Here is a 20,949-nt window from a genome sequence, read left to right as displayed (position 1 = left end):
TCAACTTTGAACTGAGAAGGCAAAGACGCGCTCCAGCATGACGTCATCATGAGTATGTGGCAATTGTTCGTCATTAAAGTGTTTGAAGTTCACCTCGTGTGTGTCTGATGCCTTCCATTTATTTACACTCAAGTGTTTTCAGCCTAGCCGAACCGAGACGGACCGGGCCGGACTCCGGCTCCATTTGGCGAGCCGCTCCGGGTTTTGTGGGCCTCTCGATCCCGCCGCAGTGGGAGGAAGTGGAGCCAGCAGGCAGAAGCAGCCGAAGCAGCCGAAGCAGCCGCCACCGCCGCGATATCGAGCGGAAATCGACAGAAACGCGGGCGACAGCAGCCGTTGCCACCGCACGCCGCGACACGTCCGCTCCCGGAACCCGACCGACACCAGCGCCTGCTTCGTGAGCCCCGCGGACGGAACCCAACCGACCCTGCCGGAGGAGCCCCCGGCTCGGAAAGTCCGCTCGGAACAGGCGCGGGGAGCTGGCGGAGCACGAAGCCCCAGCCCTCTTCCGTGTGCCGGGCCCGGGACGCTTTCAGCCGCGGCCCCAGCGGTCTCCCCGGTGGCCTGCGCGGCGCCCCCCACACCACCGCCACCCCCATCCGCCGCTCTTTGCTCTTTTTGTCGCATCCGCCATTTGCGTCGCGGAGGACAAGTTGAGCGAGCAAAGTGCCGCTGTACAGCCGGGCGACCGCCCCCCCTCCCGCCTTCCCAGATCCTCCAGCCTCCCCGCGCTGGCCACCGCTGAAGGTCCGCAAGCCGACATGGAAGCGGTCGGGCCACGTTAACGGACGCCTGTGGGTCGACGTGTTTTTCGGGGGAGGGAAGACGCCCGACTTCCCCCCGAGGGAGGCACACGTCAGGCTGCCACCGGCTAGCCCGCGAGCTTAGCACGTTAGCTCCGAGGGGGAGAAACTTTATTGACAAAAAATTGGAGCCCTGCGTCGCCGTCGAGGCAACGGCGCGTTAGCGTTTAGCATCATGGCTAACTGAATGCTAAGAGAACAGCGCCGTCGTTAGCACTTAGCTTCCTGGTTAGCTGAATGCTAAGCGAACGTCACCGTCGTTAGCATCTGGCATTGTGGCTAGCCGAGTTCTAATTAGCATTTAGCATCTGCGAGCTGGTCAAGAGACCGAGGCGGCGGCAGGCGGTCTTCCGTCTCCCGGTTAACGGGGGCTTATTTCGCGGCCGAGGAGGCGAAGTGTTTGGCTAGCAGGAAGGCGGGCAGAACTCTGTGCGCGTGTTTGTGGAATGCAAACGAGGATCACTCGCTTGTGTTTGCTCGCTGCTGGGAGACGTTTGCTTTGCGACGATACCTTTTTTTTTATTTTATTTTTTAAAGGCGTAAGGAGCGTCAGCTGGAGGATCTGTTCAGCTTCTCGCGCCGTGTGAAAGCCCCCCACCAGCCGCCCTCGTCTTCCCAAACGGCCGGCGTGGACGTTGTCTTCGGGGATTGGGGGGGACACGCACACGCAGCATCGGGCCGGGGGTGGGAGGGGGCGGGGGGGGCATCCCTCAGGGCTCTTAATGGGATTACGAGATCGCCGATTGAACGGAAGATTGAAGACAGCCAGCAGCATGACACTGTGAGGCGGCCGCGGACATTGGCAGGAACCCCCCAGCAGCCGCCCCCCACCCCGATGCGGGTCCCATCTTGCGTCGGAGGAGCCCCGCGTTTGTGAACGACTGCCGAGCGAGCGAGCCAACGAGCGTGAAGATGGCGGACCTGGAGGCCGTCCTGGCCGACGTCAGCTACTTGATGGCGATGGAGAAGAGCAAGTCGACCCCCGCCGCCAGGGCCAGCAAGAAGATCATCCTGCCCGAGCCCAGGTACGCTCGCGCGCACGCGCGCAAGCACGAGCACGTCCACGCACGTCCACGCACGTGGCCTATGTGGCAAGGTCATTTACATATATTCACGGTCTCGCTGCAAAATCGATGTTGCACACACCAAATAAGCATGTGTGCGCGCGCACACGCAAATACAGACACACGAGGACAACAACACGTGAAAGGTGTGCCATTTATCTGGTTTTATTGTTTTGCCACGTTTCATGCCCATAAATAAACACGTGCACTGCACAAACTCACAAACAAACACTGCAGTGCCGCATGCACGGTTGCCTGCCAAAGACGGGAACGCGCAGACAAGTTAAAAAAAAAAAAGTAGTGATTTTAATCGTATTGACAAAAACTGGGATCATGTGGAAGTTGTTCAGAGGCATCGTTGAACTTGGAGTTGCCCAAATGTGTGCCACCCTCCAGGAACGGTTGTAGGCGGCGTCTTGGCGGCGCTTTGATGAAAGCCGACCGATTGACGATCTTGAGGATCTTTTGGCTTTGTTCAAAAGAAGACATTTGCTCCGCTCTGCGCTTCAACATTTTCATTGGACTCGCAGCTTGTGCGATGATGTCATCGCACATTGCCATGATATTGCAAATGCAATGAATCGTTCGGGTCGAACCTTGTGGCCGTTTTGCTAACAGCAAGTTTGAACTCGAGAATTGTGCAACATTTGATGCAATTTGAGTGCAAAATGTTTTATTGCCGTCTTTGAGGACTTGAGTTGCTCCTCGTACTGGTTTGGGTGTGAAAAAGCGTGACGTGGGACAGCCCTGACCGTTGCGATCATGTTGATGGAATGTGGTGAGAAGGAGCGTCGGTCTTTTGGGGATTTGGCGACGTGAAAAAGCCAGAAAGGCCTCGAAAGCTTCTTGGCGCCAAAATGTGTCTCGTCATCGCCGTGCTTTGGAAGCGTTGCAGGAAAAGGCTTCGATCGGACATCGTCGTCGGGCGCGGCGCCAAGGTTTGATGTGCGACAGGTCGCCGGCGCGTTTACCTAAACACGTCACGGGGATTAGCCGCTCGGATTGCGCTAATTGACCTCGCCCCGTGCTCGCCGGGATTAACCTCGGCGCGGCCACTGTGCCGACACTGCTTCAAGCAATTGGAGAGAGTTTGCCGCTCATTTCCGACGCCGACCCGAAAAACCAAACGAGTCCAATTAGAAAGGAAGTTGTGGTGCGACAACTTGATGACTCATTGGACGCTTTGGTGTCGCTTGCGTGATTGGAGGAAATTGGAGGGCAGGAAAGTTTGAAAATGGGACTTGACTTGGTGGGGCTCGGTGGTAGAGCGGTGGTCTCCCAAGCCAGAGCTTGTGGGTTCAATGCCATGCCATTGTGACCACGAGGAAGTACCCTTGAGCAAGATAGTGACGTGACGTTGCGTTGCTCCTCATGTCATCAGTCGTGGAATGCAAATCGCTTCGGAGGGCCTTGCAAGGCGGCAAAGCGCGAGAGAAAGGAAGTCACATTTATTTGAACTTTGACAATATCGCACTCGTTGACATTCCGTTTTTGTCCTAAACTTGTTCGGCCCCAGCAATCGCTTGCTTTTCCATGACGAGCAAAAAGTGGGAGGAGTTGCGTTCTCATATTCCCGGAAACCTTTGCATGTGGTAGAAAAAAACTGCATTTGCCGCCAAAACTCCGTATCAAGAAAAAGAACGAATCCGGCAATGAAGATGTTCGTTTGTTGCTTCTTCTGAACGCATGCTTGCGTTTATTTGCACGGAACGCAAAACTCGTGAACTCTTCTAGTGCTCGTCACTAGGACAGGAGGGAATTGAGGGCGTGCGTGCGTGCGCGACATGCTGCCGAAGCAGCTGACGCTTATGAAGAGCCGCGGGAACTCGGCTGGCTGCTGGCGGAGTCCACGTTTGCGGTCCGACGGGGTCCGGGCAAGGACACCGATTGATTGATGCAAATGCCGCAAATGTCCGCTTTTGCCGGCTGCAGCGTCACGTCAAGCCCCAAACTTTTCTTTTCTTTCCTTGCACCACCAACGGCAGGTGGAGTTGCACCGTCCGTCTTCGCAAATAAGTGCAATTGGCACCGCATTCACCATCTCGCTCGCACGCACGCACGCACGCACGCACGCACGCACGCACGCACGCACGCACGCACGCACGCAGTTTCCATTTCCGCCCGTGGGTTATTCCTCAGCATCCAATTAAGTCCTTTTGTCAAATGGTCAGCAGTTGCTTCAGCGCAACTGAGCGGACGGACACAATGTCTTTTTTTTTTCTTCTTTTTTGGGGGGGGGAAATGATGATGATAATAAGACCAAATTGGGCAACAATAAGTGTAAGGAAGACAACACACAAGTCTCGTTAGCGAAGCCGCACATGGACGTCACAAAACACATTTTGCCGGATGATAAACTGGCCCAGAAAATAGTGCAAGAAACGACAGTATTGCGCTTGTTCATTTTTCAACTGCTAACATGCTAATGCTATCATAATGCGATATTAAACTTATTTCTTTCAGGAAAAATTGACAACAAAACCAATCTTCAAAAAGTGGACCATCAGCGTCTGTTAACAAAAAAGATCAAGCACACAAAAGTCCAAACAATCGAGTAATATCAATTCTGTCATCCGTGCCGATCTCATGACGCAAAAGACGTCTTGAATGAGTGGACATGAAATTCTCACCATTTGAAATATTTTCTGATTTCTTCAGCCCGAAATTGGCAGATTCAAGCTAATCGTGCTTTTGTGAAAGGATGATGTTGACGTGCCGTCATGAAGAGAATTGTGTAAAGTTTAGCGAGTGTTTGTTGTGCTTGACGAAAGCGTTGGCGACAAAACTTGACGTGTTGTTGAGTCAGCCCACGTGTCAATATTGAACGTTTGCAGAGCGAGCGGCAGGTACCGCTTTGGCTCGGGGCCGTCAGCGCTCCGGCTCGGGGCCGTCGGCGCTCGGCGTCTGTTTGTCGACGCTAAACATCTTTAGGGGAAGCCGCCATCTTGCCGGCCAAGCCACTTCCTTTCCACTTTGCACGCACGCCATGACTGCACACTAAAAGAGGAAGAAAGGCGGCCGTCACGTGACCGCCGGCCTGCCTGTCAATCAAAGGCCGTTGCCGTGACGACAATCTAAAGAGGAAGTTTGCCGGGGGGGGGGGGCTGAGGCAGTTGCAGAGAAAGCGCTCTGAACAATCAATCGTCTCGTTTGCTTGTTTACAAGATTTGTCCGTCCTCAGCTTGTTTGTGTTTTTGCCCGTTTTTGTGCTGCTTCAACTCTTCGCTCCCGGCGGGAACTTTTGCAATGAAAGAACGACGACTGCACACGACGGCTACCATAGCAACGCGATTGACCGTTGACAGCTCAACTTTCTGTACGTGATGGCAGATGTGAAAAGCAATCGTCCGTCTGCCAGTCTTAAGAAAAAGTCCCTTCAAGCAAGACAGAATGCAAGTCAAGTTTGCGTCTTGTCCGTCCGTCTCCGACACGCGCGCGCCTCCGTCCTGCCGTCCTGCCGTCTCCGTCCTGCCGTCCTGCCGTCCTGGCTTGCGCTTTTTGCTTTTTGCTTTTTGCTTTTTGCTTTTTGCTTTTTGCTTTTTGCTTTTTGCTTTTTGCTTTTTGCTTTGTCAGCCAGCAAGACGTCCAATCATCAAATTGGCCAATATGGCGGCGGCTTAGCGCCAATTGTGCTCGCCTCCAAAAAGTTTGTTGAGCCGGCAACTTGCTGAAAGACAAGCAACACTTAACATTGCTCAATCGTTTGCAAAAATGCCAACCAAAGTTTTTGGATGTGAACATTTCCAAATTGTGACTCATTTGTGAACTTGTGATGTCAACTGCAACCATTTTTGTATTTTTCCAACCACTGTTTGGAATTTGCGTCCTTTTTCCAATTTCTGGCGTTTGCGTTGACTGTGATTTTTGCGTTTCTTGAATAAAAACGTGTGGTTGGAAAGCCAACTGTTGTCGGTTGTTCCGTTTGCTCTGATAACTCTTTTGAATGCAAAAAGTCGTCCGGTCAAGTTTTGGAACCAAATTGATGGTGCTTTTCCGTGACGAATGAATTGCGTACTTAATTCACTGGCCATGGAATGAAAAGCGAAAGGAACGCGCATGACTGCGGCGTTTTTTGAAGACAATTTTGCTTGCGGACGCCGCGCTGCTTCGTCGGCTGCTTGGAAGTCCGAGGGAGCCGGTCAGAGCGGCCGCCGTCTTCCCGCCAGGCGCTAACACGCTGATGGATTCCTCCTCGTTAACGCCCGATCCTCGCGGTCGTCATGGCGATGATGACTGAGGCTCGTCTCTGCTTTGCGTCCGCAGCATCCGCAGCGTCATGCAGAAATATCTGGAGGAGCGCGAGGAGTTGGCCTTCGACAAGATCTTCAACCAGAAGATCGGTGAGTACTCCTTTGCCGCTTGCAAAATGGCCGCCACAAGATGGCACTTGGCCTGGCAGGTGCCTCGGGTGCATTGCAAATTAGCTTGGCTAAAAACAACAACAAAAGTGGAAAATGGCCCAATGTGGTGACGGCGCATCTTGTTGAGCGGCAGATTTTCGTTCTTTCACGTCGAGCAAGCGACGCAATCTGGGAGAAGCGGAATCGTTTGTCGATGTCGCAAATGTGAAGGCTTAGCGCAGCCGGGCTGACTTTTGGCCGCTCCTCCGTCCGCCGCCGCGTGTCCCCAAATGACGTCCAAAGTTGTTGCGGCAAGTCTGAAGGTTGAAGGTCATCTTTTTGCTGCTTTGAAAATTGTCGAGTTTTGGGTTGTCAAAGCGTCAAATGTTGCGTTGCTAGTTGATGTCTTTGTTGTTGTAAGCGTTCTATTTTTTTTTTTTCCTTCAAATAATCAGCTGATTCCTTGTTTTGTTTTTTTCCTGCGTGGGATCAGAATCATCTGCAAAAAAGTCTCCGGTCAAGTCACAATGTCGGCAAAAAAATGGCGTCAAGGTGACTTTCGGAAGACGGCGAGTGTCAAGAATTGAAATCGTGACGTCGGTCTCGCCGAGGGTGCTGGACGAGAAGGAAAAAAAAAGAGAACGCCGGCGGACGCCACACGTGGCTTCTTGAGGTGGCGGCTGCTAACGTTAGCTGGCAGGAAGCCGCAACGCAAGCCGCCACAGGAAGCGGGCCCGGGGACAACAGCTGGCCGGGCGGGCGGGCGCTCGGGTGGGAGGCAGGCAGGAAGGAAGCAGCCTTACTTGGCGTCCTTAGTCTTCGTCGTCTTTATTTTCTTCTTCTTCGTCGCTACTTCGACTTCTACTTGAACGCACGCCTCCGACTCCGCCGGCTTCTCGTCCAGCATTTGAGCCCAAATCAAACCTTCAAATTCAAACGCAGTCGCCCAAAGCCGTTTTCTCAAACGTGCGCTTCGAACCCACAAAGGATTCTTTAGTCAAGTTTACAGACGACGGGAGACGAGGCAAATAAATCCAGCTGGTCCCTCGCTCGCTTTTTCAATTTGTCTCCATAACGTAAGAAGTCACCGACTTGTGAAAAGTGGTTCGAATCGGCTCCAACAACGAGTTGAATGCGGTCGCGACCAATCATGACGGCCTTCAAGGAACACGAAGTTCTCCTTGAAATGCTTTTGTGTCCCCGTTGGGCAATTGTTGTTACGGTGAACAACATTGAAGACAAACAAAACATCATGACATCATTTCTTTCTTTTCAATAAAACAGTCAATCAATCCGGCACGAGTCCTCTCCTGTTCCGGGTTCGAGAGGAACCAAGCAGTTCTTCATTTCAACAACAAAAATGCTCCATTTCTGATGACTATGATTGGAAAAGACTTTTTCTGAGTCTTTTTGCAAGAAGTTACAGTAGCGGGCGGCCATGTTTGGTCACGTGACGTCTCGGCAAATAACATGGCTGCCGATGACCAGCAATGACGCAAGCGCTTGTTGAAAAGCAGATTTGTGTCCAGCCCGAAGTCCAGATGAAAGTGTAGGACAGCGTTCGCCAATTCTGGTCCTCAAGAACCCGAGTCCTGCAGGTTTGACATGTTTCCAACTTCCCGCCTTCTTTGGCAAGTTGCTGAACATGCGACGGACGTTTCCTCTTCTCCGTGTTGTGTGCCAGGCATGCTGTGGCCCACGTGAGGAGAGGCCACGCCCCCCCCCCCCCCATGCCCCTCCCCCCATCCCACTCCCACCGAATGACACGAAAGCAGACGTGTCGCTGACGATTGCTTTGATCGTATTTGGGAGAGAAGAGCGCATTTTTCTGACATCGAAACGAAGGAAGGCGGCAGCGGACACGTCGGCACCGTCACGTGATCACCGTAATGGCGGGTGCTGCGCGGCCGTGGCTCCGGGTGTCGAGACGCTCGTTCAGTGAGCAGAAAGGTCGGCCGATGGATCCCCGAGGCGTGTGTTGTCGTGTCCTTGGGCAAGGCACGTCACGCGCTTTCCCTTCAGTGCTACTCACACTGCTGTGTGTAGAAGAAGGTGCGAATGTTTGGTGGTGGTGGCGGGAGGGTCCGTAGGCGCACACTGGCAGCCGCGCTTCCTTCCGGCTGACCGAGCGCCACCGCAATGCCATGCGATGTGCGAGTGCACGAATCACGAATGGTGGATCAACGCCGTTGGTTGCAAAGTGTCTAGAAAAGCGCTATTTATATCCCATGCATTATTATTATTATGATGCTGATAAATAAATCAGGGAATAAAATATTTGCACTTTTATTCTTTATACACAAAGGATGACTGGAAAACGAGGTGCGAGCTCGCATTGAACAGACAGAAAATCCTTTTGAACTCAACTGGACATTTTTAGGCGACCTAAAAAAAAAGAAGAAATGTGACAACCGCTTCCCTCAATTAACGCGCATTTCAATCCTCAACATTCCGCTTAAATGAATGCAGGGAGAAAAAAGCAAACGCTAACGTGACATTGCCGGTGTTTGCTCTCCAAATGTTGATATTTTTAAGAGGAAGGAATGAATTTGTGTCTTGAGCGCCGGTCGGTCGCTGTTGAAAATGTGCCACGCTAACGAAGGCAACCTGCGGATGGTGTTTTGCATGGTTTGTTAGCATCAAGCTAAGCAGACTTTTTGTGTGTGGCCGAGTTTGCTTTTTTTGTTCACGTCGCAGCAAACGCATCTTTTTGTTTTGCGTTCTTTTCCAGATGAAGAGCAAAAAAAATGTTGTGCTTCTTGTTGTCGTTCTCAGTCTGCCTCGGCGTCCTCCCTCTCCATCTGTCAGACTTGCGGGATGGATGATGGAGAGTTGTGTGTTGCCAGGCAACTGCGGTTGCCACGGCGACGGCAGCAGAAGAAGGTGCGCGCGTCCGTGTTAGCCGGTCGACGGGGGGGAAATGAAATTGATGAAAAGAGAAATAAAGCAACAAAGCGAGAAGGCGGCAAATGTGGCCCTACGCCTTTTCCATTTCCCACAATGCACCTGCGCGCGCAGCAGGCCACGCCTCCAGCGCCGCGTGGCCTTCGGCGACGCCCAGCCGCATGCACGTTTAACAATTCATAACAAGTCCGATTCGCCATGTAAAAAAGAAAAAAAAAAAAGGGGGCGAGATCACGAGTGGCACAAGAAACGTTTGAAAACGTCGGATCCGAAAATGTGCACGAGACGGCCGATGAAAAGCCGTCGCCCAAAATCACACATCGATTATCGGCGATGAGCTTTTTGACCGATATTGCAGTGTTGTGTTTTTTTTTTATTGATTTGACAGCCAATTCGCTTCAAACTCTGCAAACGTTGTCTTTATGGTACGAGAAGCTGCTGAGCGGACGTCGCCTTCTCTTTTTCCTTGCCTTTATTTTGAAAAGTTGACTTTGTTTGGAAAAAGATCGCACTTGCAATTGAACGTTTGAAGACTTGCCGACGAGCCTGCAAACTTGTTGTTAGTATTTGATGTCGGAGCTGCCCAAAGCCAGCTGGGATAGGCTCCAGCACCCCCGCGGCCCGCGTGAGGACGAAGCGGCCTTCCGTGCGCTCACGCGACTCGCGCTTCCTCTTGCACACTTGCACATCTTCTTGCACATCTGTCTCAGTCACTAATGTGGGATCTTTTGATTAGCCCCGCCCCCTTTGCTCTGATCATCTCCTGTCAACGTGCGTGCGTGCAACAACATCAAGCAGGACCAATCGGGCTTTTCGTGTCGCCGCTTATTTTGCCCATCAAAATGTGTGCGTCTTTAATGTATGTTTTTTTAGTGTGTACGTCTCTTTGTGTGTGTTGTTTGTGTGTGCGCGTGCTTCCCTGCATGTCTGGCGGTGTAATTGTGGGCGTGTCTTAATGGCTTGTGCCAGCTGCCAATCGCAGGAGGTGCGTGCGTGTGTGCGTGCGCTGACGATGTCATGTGACCCGTGGACAGGCTTCCTGCTCTTCAAGGACTTTTGCATGAACGAGATCGACGAGGCGGTGCCGCAGCTCAAGTTCTACGAGGAAGTGAGTCGCTCGCACTGTGGAGGCAGTAAAGGAGCCGCCGCCGCCGCCGCCGCCGCCTGACCGACTCGCTGTCTGCTCTTTTTTCTCGGCAGATCAAAGACTACGAGAAGTTGGACTCTGAGGAGGAACGTCTCAGTCGCAGTCGGCAGATCTACGACGGCTACATCATGAAGGAACTGCTGTCGTGTTCGCATGTGAGGACACGGCCCGAGTCGTAAATGGGTCCCGGTCCCGGTCTCGGACCATAGCCTGGTTCTCGGGTCCTCGGCCTGGTCCAGGTCGGTTGTTGTGGTTGTTTGTGTTTGTGACGACGCTCGCTGTGGTCTCCCCGTCAGCCCTTCTCCAAAAAAGCCGTGGACCACGTCCAGAGTCACCTGGCCAAGAAGCTGGTCCCGCCCACCTTGTTCCAGGTAGGCCGCTCGCCAGCAGACTGGCAACGTCTGCCGCGCTTGACGCTAACGCCCCGCGTGTCCCGACAGCCCTACATCGTGGAGATCTGCGACAGCCTGCGCGGGAACATCTTCCTCAAGTTCATCGAGAGGTGAGACGGCGCCCGCCACTTGCCGCGACCTTGCCGCGACCTTGCCGCAGCCTCGCTGACCCCGCCCCCTCCTTCTCTCATACGCAGCGACAAGTTCACCAGATTTTGCCAGTGGAAGAACGTGGAGCTTAACATACACGTGAGTCCTGCATGATGCAGGCTTTTACTTTGAAAGGGTCTGAGCTTGCTGCTGGAACCTTCACAAAAGGCCGCTTTGATGGGAAAGGGCAAAGGTCATGTTGATACACAGCCTGAAAGCCACCGTGAAAATGTTGTCCTCGAAGACACTCGAGAGGAAGTTTGCTGGAGAAACTCGAGCATCAAACTTTCACACAAAATGTTTTTGCCATCAGACGCTGGTGGAAGCAGCGCAAACGTGACAAGTCGACTTCCTGCTGACCTTTCACAATGCAAAAAACGCTGCTTGGAATTGGAAAGAAAATGTCACAATAAGAGCCTGTTTTGAAAATGTTTGCCTTCAATCAGCTTGACGACGACGCTCGCCGTTAGGAAACGCAAATTCCCATTTTCAAATCATCCCAGGAAATCACAATGTCTCACAACTTGTCAGCTGTTCTGGCCTTTAAGCTTTTCATTTGAAAGAAAAAAAGCCAAACGTCTGGGCCCTTTCACAATAAAAGTCTTTGTGCCATGGAAACGTCGATGCTTTGAATTTCAAAATAATGGAGGCAATAAATGTCAATATAAATTCAAGCTCATGAATTTTTCAACTATTTGATTCCAATCCAAAAATGAAGAAATCAGTGCCCGTGCCTTTCAAAGTAAAAGCCTTGTTGGTTTGAAAGCAAAAGGCGATTTAATGTGAAAGTCAAGTCGGAAGCGAGCGAGCGCGTTGTGTGTTTTGTGTGCAGCTGACCATGAACGACTTCAGCGTCCACCGCATCATCGGCCGCGGCGGCTTCGGCGAAGTTTACGGCTGCAGGAAGGCCGACACGGGAAAGATGTGAGCGCGCGCGCGCGCGCGTGTCAAATGAAGGAAATGTCTTGGCCTGCCAATCAAATGCGTTTGCGTTTCCTGTCGTGGTACGTTTGTGCGTGTTTTCAGGTACGCCATGAAGTGTCTGGACAAGAAGCGCATCAAGATGAAGCAAGGCGAGACGCTGGCGCTCAACGAGCGCATCATGCTGTCGCTCGTCAGTACCGGGGTAGGTGAGCCGCCGTAGCCTTAGCCTTAGCCTCAGCCTCAGCCTTAGCCTTAGCCTTAGCCTTAGCCTTAGCCTTAGCCTCAGCCTTAGCCTTAGCCTCAGCCTTAGCCTCAACCTCCGCCTTAGCCTTAGCCTTAGCCTCAGCCTCAACCTCCGCCTTAGCCTTAGCCTTAGCCTCAGCCTCAGCCTCAGCCTTAGCCTTAGCCTTAGCCTTAGCCTCAGCCTCAGCCTCAGCCTCAGCCTCAGCCTCAGCCTCAGCCTCAGCCTCAGCCTCAGCCTTAGCCTTAGCGGGACTCGGGCGCCTGATGCTAACCTGCGGCATCTCGGCAGGACTGCCCGTTCATCGTGTGCATGACGTACGCCTTCCACACGCCGGACAAGCTCTGCTTCATTCTGGACCTCATGAATGGTAAGCACAACTTTATTGACAAGAGTTGATTGACAGCTCTGCGCTTCATTTTGGAGCAAAACCGGCTTGTTCTTTCGGAAAACAGTTTTCGCCCGTGCATTAAGATCGGAAATGTGAACATGAAAAATACTAGGCTAGTAATAATAATAAAAAAAGTTACTAAAGCAATGAGGGTTTCTTGACGTGCTTGACTGCCGCAGACCTCAAAGATCCAAATAATTGATTGCAAATCAACGTCATTATTGGATGTAATGTTCATATTATGACATAAAATGCTCTGTATGAAGGAAAAAGAACTTTTTGGAATTTAAAAAAAGACGGGGCTAGCATTACAGCATATACAGTAGGGACGCAACGATGTCATCAAGCATCACGATGCCATGAATCGAAAACGTGCGCGCAGGCGGCGACCTGCACTACCACCTGTCGCAGCACGGCGTGTTCAGCGAGAAGGAAATGCGCTTCTACGCCGCCGAGATCATCCTGGGCCTGGAGCACATGCACAACCGCTTCGTGGTCTACCGGGACCTCAAGGTAGGCCACGCCCATGCCGGCGCTCTACGCCGACCGTGTTGACTCCGCCTCCTTCCCGCAGCCCGCCAACATCCTGCTGGACGAGCATGGACACGTTCGCATCTCCGACCTGGGCCTGGCCTGCGACTTCTCCAAGAAGAAACCGCACGCCAGCGTGTAAGTGGGACCCCGTGCCGGCGTGCGTGCGTGTCCGTTCACATGTCAGAAGGTGGGCCGGGACCAGAGCTGGCTTTTGGCGGCCGGGTGCGCTTGAACGCCACGCAAGCGCGTCCAGCCGAGTCTCAGGTGGTGGAGAGTTTGTCTCCTGGTTGGTGCGCGCGCGCGGGTAAGTTGAGCATCCACAAGCGTGCAGCCGAAGGCGACAGCCAACGTCAAACGTCAACAAACAACTGCATGCCGATTTTCAGTCAAGGTCATGTACTTGCAACGTGCGTCCACTGGAGGGCGCACTGGAACGCGCCATTGTCCACCTGATATCAGCAACAGCCGACAAAATGTGGCCAGCCAGACAGTTTCTGTCAGCCTTGACCTCAAAAGTGTTTGTGCGCGTTGAGGTGGATGATTGGCGTGCGTAACGCGTGCGTAACGCGTGCGTAACGCGTGCGTGTTTCAGGGGCACCCACGGCTACATGGCTCCCGAAGTCCTGCAGAAGGGGACGGCGTACGACAGCAGCGCCGACTGGTTCTCGCTGGGCTGCATGCTCTTCAAGCTGCTTCGAGGGTAAGCGGACAAACGCTTGGACGTCACCTCTGACCTCTGACCTGATTGTATTCATTTTGGAGGCGTGTTTATGTTTGCGTGTCTTCTTTCAGGCACAGCCCGTTTCGGCAGCACAAGACAAAAGACAAACACGAGATTGACAGGATGACGCTGACGATGGTAAGACCAAAAGTCTTTCACAATCATTTGGACAAACTTGAAATTGTCCAAATCTTTTTTGCCGCCTCATTTCACATTTTCTTTATTTGATCACATTTGAACAATTGATTTTTGCATTCAGAGAAATGAAGGACTTTGTTGAACTTCACGCCAGTCCGCCTCTTTTTTTTTTGAGGGTGGGGGGAGCAAGCGTTTGTCTTTTTTGGCGCCCGTCTTTCCGCAAAACGACAACCGGGAAGATCTGTGGTGACAAACCAAATCGGACCAAACGCTTTGACCCACTAACGGCTTTGGCGCGCGTCGGCTAATCCTCCCGTTTGGAGATGAAACGAAAATAGCCGGCTGGTGACGCTCGCTGGCGTGTCGCTGAAGCTCGTCGTCACGCAAGTCGCACGTCTTTGTCTTTTTGTCCCGCCTTCATCTTCTTGTATTCTTTTGTCTCCTTTCCATCTTGTCCGTCAGAACGTGGAGCTCCCCGACTCGTTCACGGCGGAACTCAAAGAACTTCTGGAAGGTCTCCTGCAGCGCGACGTCTCCAAGAGGCTGGGCTGCCAGGGGCGAGGGTAACGCGCACGCACGCACGCACATGCGCACGCACACGCACATGCTTGAAGTCATGTGACTGCGCCGTTTTCGGGCTTAAGATCAACCAAGCTTTCTCTCAGCGGACATTTAAAAAAAAAAGAAGAAAAAAATGATTGAACGTGTGATGACGACGCCCCCTGCTGGCCGCGGCGGGACTAACCGCACGTTTGTATGACTTGTCGCTCAGAGCCACGGAGGTCAAGGGGCATCCCTTCTTCAAGGGCATGGACTGGCAACAGGTCTACCTGCAGAAGGTACGAGGCCGATCGCTCGCTCGCTCCGCATTGTTTGGTTTGTCGGCCGCTCGCTCCAGTCAAATGTGTGTGCGTGCGTGCGTGCGTGTGTGCAGTACTCGCCACCGCTCATCCCGCCCAGAGGGGAAGTCAACGCCGCCGACGCCTTCGACATCGGCTCCTTTGACGAGGAGGACACCAAGGGCATCAAGGTCAACAGGATACACGCACACACACGCACGTTTGAAATTTCTTGTATCAAAGCAATAACAGACTAAAAACGACATTTTCTCTTTAAAAACCCAAATGTGGTGTGTTTGCTTTTGCCTTTAACTGGGATTTCCACAACATAGACGTCTGTCTGTCTGTCTGTCTGTCTGTCTGTCTGTCTGTCTGTCTGTCTGTCTGTCTGTCTGTCTGTCTGTCTGTCTGTCTGTCTGTCTGTCCGTCCGTCCGTCCGTCTATAAACGATCGTATTCAAATGAACACAATGAAACGAGCAAGATCTCAAAGTAAAACGCGTGTGCGTGCGTGCGTGTGTCAGCTCCTAGACAGCGACCAGGAGCTGTACAAGAACTTCCCGCTGGTGATTTCCGAGCGTTGGCAGCAGGAAGTGGCCGAGACGGTCTACGACGCCGTCAACTCGGACACGGACAAAAACGAGGCCCGCAAGAGGGCCAAGAACAAACAGCTGGGACACGAGGAAGGTCAGCACGCGCAAACCCAAAATGGCCGCTCGCTTGATGATGACGGATCGTGTGAATCTCCACAGATGAGCTAACGCAAGTTAGCAATGAGGTCATGGCATGTGAAAGGATGCTGACGTCGCCATTTGTGACGTTTTCTGATCTTCAATTGTTCAACCGAATCATATTTCATCTCATTCAAGTCCGCTAGCTTGATGCTAACGTCATGCAAAAGCCCATAGATGAGCTAAAAAACATTAGCATCAATGCAACAACCAACAGCATTGCGTATTTCTGCCAAACCGCTTGAGTTTGTCTGACCAGAGTTGTTAGCTTAATGCTAACATAGACATGCTAACAGAAAGGATCACAACTGCTACTTTGAACACGCACCAAAAAGAAAATGAAATGAAAGCAAATGGTTTCCTTTTGCCTGACCAAAGTGACTAGCTAACTGAATGCTAACACAACATGCAAATTAGCATAAATGCTACACACTGACAGAAAATAAGCAAAGTCTCAACTTTTCCAACCATTTTAGCAAACCTTAACTCTTTGACTGCCAGACGTTTTCAAAAACGGGACGTCGCCGCTGCCAGCCCATTTAAGCGTTTTGAGTGATCTTCGAAGGTCCACAGAAAATGTTGTGTTTGGACGAAGACACGTACTAGCAAAGATTGGACTCTCATCTTTCATCAGAAAAAAAAAGTTTGTTTCTACCTTATTCCGTTCTTCAGTAATCAACAATAGAAAATGGTTACTTTCACCGAAATTCTGTTTTGAAACAAAAAAACGGAGAAAAAGAGCTTTTTGTGAAACGATGTTATTTCATGCACTCTTTTTGTCTTTTTGTCCATGAATGATGCCACAAACACCGAAATAGTGCTTTACTTCTGTAAAACGCTTTCACCAACAATGAAAAAGTGTTTTTTGGTTGCAAAATGCGTTTATTTCCATTCAACAGTGTAACAATTTGACAAAACAATTTGGCAAACTATTTACAAATGTGTGCAACTGCGGTACGACTTCCAATTATGTGGATGTTTCAAATACAGTTTTTCCTTTTGTAACGCTCTCCTGCGTGCAAGGAGACGCCAGGACACGCACAACAGTTTACTTTCACTTTTGCGTGCAAACGTTACACTTTCTTGACGGCCTTTTTTTCCGGGAAATAAAAAGCAAGTAGCAGACTGTACACACTTCCTCCGATGAATATGCATCGGACTCGGGGCACTCTCCGTGGTCCGATCGAACGTCCACCTGAGTGTTGTGCTCCGTGTTTTCCGGTGTCAGCATCGCTAGCCCGTGAACCTTTATAACGCCGTCATAGCCGCCGCGTCAGCGCTTCCAACTTCGGCGTCAAGCTCGGAGTCACCATCATCATCATCGATGATGATCATCGTCGTCATCAATGTGCTCTTTAGCGTTGGTCGATGTCTTTGAAAAAAACGGCTCGAGCGTCAACTGCTTGCAAGCGGCCGCCATTATGGCTTCTTCAGCCAATGTCCCCTCAACACTCGAACCCCGCCTCACGTCTTCTGCTGACGCTCACCCGATCTTGTCAAAAGAGAGTCATCGCTGCCCTCTAGGGGCCAAAAATAGTCATTAGGCACAACAGACTTGATGGAAACTTTCACCACAGATGCGGAAGGGTTCCCTCTACCCGTTTCAAAAAACAAAAATTTAAAAAATGGGTGGACGTATTTTAACGTCTTTGGCGCTCCTCCGTAGGTTTTTACTTGACGTCTTTTAACGTCAGTGGCAGTAAAAGAGTTAATCACTTTTTTCCAAGGAAACGTGTTAGCTTAACGCGAAAAAACCCATCGATGGGCAAGAGAAATTCGCCGCAATGTTTTGCTGATCGTAAGCCAGCAAAACAACTCAACTGATGCTAGCTTGCCATGTTTTTCTTGTGACGTTCTTGATTTTCTTGTGACGTTCTTGTTTTTGTGTCGATGTGGTTCAGATTACGCGCTGGGCAAGGATTGCATCATGCACGGCTACATGCTCAAGTTGGGCAACCCCTTCCTCACGCAGTGGCAGCGCCGGTACTTTTACCTCTTCCCCAACCGGGTGGAGTGGCGGGGAGAGGGAGAGTCACGGGTCAGTCGCCGGCACGCTGCACGCACGCACGTTGTCATCATCACGTTGGTCTCGGCGCGTGTGCGTGTGTGGAAACACTCTCACTGCATGTTTGTGTGTGTGTGTGTGCGTGTGTGTTGAACACAAAAGGAAACATGGCTGGCCAAACACTTGACGCAGCTCAAAGACTCGGTGAGTGGTGGCGATGTTGTAGGCTTTTAGACTCCGCCTACTGCCCCGCCTCCCCCTGCTGCTGCCTGTCGTGCCACCTTTGACCCTCGCAAAGTCGCACTGGGCCCCGGGGCCGAGCCAGCCCGTAGTCCCGTCACCACACAAAATCCTCCATGCGGTCCAAGTCGTGCAGGCCTGGACAGTCCCGCAGGTTTTCGCCGTTTCCCTCCTCCGACCGCCGATCATCAGCTGTGCCGGAGGAGGGAAGCACGGAAAACCTGCGGGACTCCGAGACCAGGATTTGAGCGAGACCCGGGTCTCAAGTCACGGACGGACCACGCCGTCTGGGCTGTAGCGTTAGCATGTTGCTAGGCTAGCCCGCCTTGCGCTTGCAGTCTTGCCGCTGCTTTGCGTGTCCGTCCGTCCGTCACGTGACTGACTGATGACGTGCGTGTGTGACTTTTGCCGTCCCAGCAAAACCTTCTGACCATGGAGCAAATCGTGTCGGTGGAGGAAACGCAGATTAAAGACAAGAAGTGCATCCTGCTGCGCATCAAAGGAGGGAAGCAGTTTGTGCTGCAGTGCGAGGTAACGCGCACGCACGCACACACACGCACGCACACGCACACACATGCACGCAACCTTTACAACCTTTGGCCTCTCCTGACTTTTCACTTTGACTTTTGCACAACAAATGTTGTCAAAATGATGTCCGTGCACGCTCACGCTCGTGTGTGTGTGTGTGTGTGTGTGCGTGTGTGCGTGTGTGCGTGCATTTGTGTGTCCGTGTCCGTGCGCGTGCGTGCGCAGAGCGACCCCGAGTTGGTGCAGTGGAAGAAGGAGCTGACGGAGGCGTTCACCGAAGCGCACAAGTTGCTGCGCCGCGCGCCCAAGGTCATCGGCAAGAGTCGCACCGGTGGCGTGGTGGAGCTCTCCAAGCCCCCCCTCGCGCACCGCAACAGCAATGGCCTGTGATCATGCACACACACGCACACACGCACGCACACACACACGCACACACACACACACCTTTCCAGCAATCCTCATTTTCCCGCCATGGGACCTCGCCAGTCGTGGAGCGTAAGCCGCATGTCAAGAAGTTTGCATGAAGACCCCCGCCCCGCCGGAAGACCTTTACCTGACCCCCTCCCTCCCCCATGCAAGCAAGGACCCCAAGGGGGGGGGGCATCGCACACACACCCCCGCCTCACCCTCCCTCCATGCATTCCCAAGTGCGTCAAGTGCCAACACGGACTCTGAGTGGAGGGGGCGGGACTAAACATTCCGCTGCAGGAAGTGAACAAACTCACCTCTGATTGGCTGATGCTCAGCCAACTGCCAATGAGATCTTGCTGCAGCAGCCTGTTGCTAGGATGACTACAGGAAGGGGGGGGGGGGGGGGGGCGGGGGGGTGATGTATATATTTGTGTTCAGTGTTTGCATCAACATCTGTACGGGGGTGAGGAAGGAAAGGGCGGGGCTGACACAGGAAGTAGTCATCGGTCACCATGGCCACGCCGCGCAACTCATCTGGAAAGCCTTCTGGACCTCTCGCGCAGGAAACAGGAAGTGAGCTCTGGAAGGAGGCGGGGTCTATCCTGGCGGTGGTCAGCGCTAGCCACATTAGCATCCTAGCTAATGCTAAAAACAAGCAAGAGTTTGCTTGTGCTCGTGGAGTCTTTTGGGGTGAAAACGTTGTCGGCAATGTTGTCAAGCTCTGTGTTTGGCGAGGGACGCTCCACAGTGTTGTAGCACATCTTGTTCCTTGTTGGCAAACATTCAAAGTCAGTCTCGAATGTTCCAGAGCGACCGCCCGCCCAAAAGCCGCCTGCGGCAGAGGAGTTCGTTGGCCCGATTTGCGTCGCTAGCTTGTTTGTTTTGTCGGTGGGGGTCGCGCGCTGTCAAAGGTCGTCGCCTCTCGAGGTATCTTTTATTTTGTTTTCATTTTGCGTTGGTGCACCTTTTTTTAGCGTCACGTGCTAACTCGCTACATGCTAGTCTCAATGTGCCAAACGGAGGGGGCGGAGCCTTGCACGTCCCGTGGCGCCAACAAGATGGCGTCCGAGGGAACCTAAACTGTGACCAATCTGGCCCGCCCGACACTTCCTGTTCACGCTGTTCGGACGTTTCCAGAGCACAGCGACAACATTTTGAAATCAATGAGAGGAAGAAAGAAATATATGTGTATAAGAAAGCTTTAGGTTTATTTAAAAGATTTCATGTAGGAAAAAAAAGATGAGAACATTTTGGGGATTTTATTGTGATTTTTCTTTCTGATGTTTGTGGTGAACAATCTTGCACATAAAGACTTTGAAAACAAAAGCCGCCGCCTCTGTTCTTTTCATGGCCACGCCCATATGATGACATCATTGATTATGATGATGACATCATTGATTATGATGATGACATCATTGATTATGATGATGACATCATTGATTATGATGCAAAATTCGAAATTCAAAATCCTTCCACCAGTCGTACCAGGACTCATTGCAAATGTCGAGTCCCAGCTCGTCCAATCCAAGTTTCAAGTGCCAGCTTCTCGGGTCATCGGGTCCGAGTCTCGAGTCCTGCAGGCTGCGTAATGGCGAGGACGGGTTTGTCTCCAAATTATTCCCAAAAAAAATCTACAAACATTTGTGATGTTCACGTGTTTGTCAATGTTGTTGCCATTTGTCGAGGTTCGATCCTGTTGGCGAGTGGGGTGGTCGCGCACGCGCATTTCATTTTGAGACAAACGTTTGTTCCTCTGTCCACAAGGAGGCAGTGTTGCTCTGCTGAAGGGATCGAGTCGTCTCCTGTTCCAAGTTTAAAATTGAAAAACGCAAACGAGCCTTGATCTGGTCCTCGACTGCGTGTTTATTTGACTTCAGCTTTTCCCTCTTGACAAGACCTTCTAATCTTACATTTTCTTCTTCTACGCCGCTAAATCAGCAGCGGCCTAAGAGGCAACAACAACAAAAAAGTGTCTTCAAAACAAGCTCGAGTGAAACCAATTGTTGTGCAAAATAAATGAATGGCAGGTCAGATCAAGTTTTTCAATTTCCAATTTGAAAGGAGAAACGGGAGACGGCTCGTTACCGTTCAATGCAGAAGGGCAGCAACAGCGCCTCCTCGTGGACGGAGGAGGAACGGGCCTGTGTGTGCCGCTCTTGAAACCGCGTGATGCGCGTGCCCGCCGATCCATAAACGCGCGAGCAGGATTTGAACTTTTGCAACTTTGTCGTGATGAATGCAGACACAACGTTAACAAACACGTGAACATCGCGGATATGTTTGTCAATGTGAAAATGGCAAGTCACAAATATGTTTGTGGGACTCCAATCTCTCCTCATAGGAAATTGGGTCAGAGTCCCATCAGGTCTGAGAAAACATTTGCTAGATCCCAAGGCTACCGGGTCCAAGTCCAAAGTCCCAGACAAACTGGCCCAAGTTGTCGCGTT

The 20,949-nt window shown here is 51.8% G+C and overlaps 1 protein-coding gene across 2 annotated transcripts; it reads left to right on the top strand.

Annotated features, from left to right (window-relative positions):
* Positions 1 to 89: 89 nt before the first annotated feature.
* Positions 90 to 19,828, top strand: grk3 (G protein-coupled receptor kinase 3). 2 transcript variants are annotated; one of them, XM_077585795.1, is made up of 22 exons: positions 90 to 1,828; positions 6,131 to 6,207; positions 10,146 to 10,219; positions 10,312 to 10,413; positions 10,555 to 10,629; positions 10,699 to 10,760; positions 10,848 to 10,899; positions 11,633 to 11,724; positions 11,827 to 11,926; positions 12,257 to 12,335; positions 12,739 to 12,869; positions 12,931 to 13,025; positions 13,483 to 13,590; positions 13,683 to 13,749; positions 14,212 to 14,312; positions 14,522 to 14,588; positions 14,684 to 14,779; positions 15,112 to 15,274; positions 17,220 to 17,356; positions 17,486 to 17,527; positions 17,981 to 18,094; positions 18,317 to 19,828. In XM_077585795.1, the coding sequence occupies exons 1-22, from the start codon at positions 1,716 to 1,718 to the stop codon at positions 18,479 to 18,481; spliced, it is 2,112 nt and encodes a 703-aa protein (XP_077441921.1). In that variant the 5' UTR covers positions 90 to 1,715; the 3' UTR covers positions 18,482 to 19,828. The 2 variants fall into 2 exon arrangements, with proteins under 2 accessions (XP_077441921.1, XP_077441922.1); XM_077585796.1 differs by lacking the exon at positions 17,486 to 17,527 and having other exon boundaries at positions 91 to 1,828.
* Positions 19,829 to 20,949: the final 1,121 nt, after the last annotated feature.

This window comes from Vanacampus margaritifer, chromosome 14, assembly GCF_051991255.1.
Source record: "Vanacampus margaritifer isolate UIUO_Vmar chromosome 14, RoL_Vmar_1.0, whole genome shotgun sequence".
NCBI classification, from domain to species: domain Eukaryota; kingdom Metazoa; phylum Chordata; class Actinopteri; order Syngnathiformes; family Syngnathidae; genus Vanacampus; species Vanacampus margaritifer.
This window is presented reverse-complemented; position numbering and strand designations above follow the sequence as displayed.

Excerpts from the sequence above, each read along its gene's own strand:
- grk3 (XM_077585795.1), top strand. The coding sequence starts at position 1,716 with ATGGCGGACCTGGAGGCCGTCCTGGCCGACGTCAGCTACTTGATGGCG. Across the intron at positions 1,829-6,130 it reads ATCATCCTGCCCGAGCCCAG|CATCCGCAGCGTCATGCAGA; the intron begins GTACGCTCGCGC and ends TTGCGTCCGCAG. Across the intron at positions 13,750-14,211 it reads ACAGGATGACGCTGACGATG|AACGTGGAGCTCCCCGACTC; the intron begins GTAAGACCAAAA and ends CTTGTCCGTCAG.